The sequence below is a fragment of the Rhagoletis zephyria genome, unplaced genomic scaffold (genome assembly GCF_001687245.7).
Source record: "Rhagoletis zephyria isolate East Lansing unplaced genomic scaffold, Rhagoletis_zephyria_1.1 Rzeph_scaffold_83824, whole genome shotgun sequence".
NCBI lineage: Eukaryota > Metazoa > Arthropoda > Insecta > Diptera > Tephritidae > Rhagoletis > Rhagoletis zephyria.
Genome location: NW_016240872.1, coordinates 1 through 1,047, shown reverse-complemented (window position 1 = coordinate 1,047; position 1,047 = coordinate 1). Strand labels below are relative to the sequence as shown.

General features: G+C 40.9%; 1 protein-coding gene across 1 annotated transcript; it reads right to left on the bottom strand.

Annotated features, from left to right (window-relative positions):
- Positions 1 to 270: 270 nt before the first annotated feature.
- Positions 271 to 1,041, bottom strand: LOC108357761 (uncharacterized). Its single transcript, XM_017608830.1, has 2 exons — positions 573 to 1,041; positions 271 to 497 (listed from the first exon to the last, which is right to left on the bottom strand). The coding sequence occupies exons 1-2, from the start codon at positions 990 to 992 to the stop codon at positions 291 to 293; spliced, it is 627 nt and encodes a 208-aa protein (XP_017464319.1). The 5' UTR covers positions 993 to 1,041; the 3' UTR covers positions 271 to 290.
- Positions 1,042 to 1,047: the final 6 nt, after the last annotated feature.

The following is a 1,047-nucleotide window of genomic DNA, read 5'->3' as shown; positions in this document are numbered from 1 at the left end:
GAGGATGTTATCGATAAATATATATTTCCTCATATTGTTATCGAAATATTCATACATATCGATATTGTTATCGATGTATATACATACATACATATGTATGTACCGATGTTGCTTTCGACACAGGTATCTATTTTGCTATCAATTGGCCCTATGCTGAATATCCATTTACTGATGCGCTGACGATCGTCGATGATGTTGATGCCGATATTAAGCATAAGACCGATTATATGTACATACATATGTATTTCCATTATAAGCGATATGGCTTATTCTAGACAAATGGCATTTCCTTATCGCCTTCCTAACTCTTCAATTCTTACCTTGCCATATTGCCACATATATTCGGGACAGAAATTTAGCATATAATTGATGGCTAAATGTTTTGGTAAAACAATCACCAGGAAGCTATCGATGCCAATCAAATCCGGTGTCTTCTGTATGAATGCGATAAACTCCTCGATGATTTCACGATCCATTTTTGTTGATGCCAGGAGCGACTGAAAGCAAAATAAATTATATTTTTATTATTGTTCGAATTTATCGTAATCTCATAAAAATTGTCCCTCACTCACCTGTATTTTCAACGTCAGCGTTAGCAGCTCATTATGCCAGCCCAAGAAGTGCACCTCACACTCACCCTCATCGCGATTGGGATAACTGAAGTCATCGCGTCGAAATGGCGGCAAACGATTAAGGTACTGCGGACGATCTAGCAAACATGGAATCGGTCGCAAATATGTCTTAACGTGCCGCTCAAACTCCTCGCCACTCAATTTATAATCCGGTATAAAGGGCACATAGATGATTTTGCGCTCTTCTGCTGCGACCGGCGGTTGCGCAACGCTGCTACTTGCCGATTTCGCATAATAATACTGAGTATATGCACTGTGGCGCAGCAAAGTATTCTGTTGCTGCTGCTGTTGCTGCAGCTGCTGCTGTTGTTGTGCGCGCAATTCCTGTAAATGGCGTATCATAAATTTTATGCATTCCATGCGCAAGCTCACGAAATCCTCATTCACTGGCTGTTGTTCGACATCGGCCGATTGC

Coding starts and splice junctions, on each gene's coding strand:
- LOC108357761 (XM_017608830.1), bottom strand. CDS start 992: ATGGAATGCATAAAATTTATGATACGCCATTTACAGGAATTGCGCGCA. Junction 498..572: donor CGCTGACGTTGAAAATACAG/GTGAGTGAGGGA, acceptor TTTTGCTTTCAG/TCGCTCCTGGCATCAACAAA.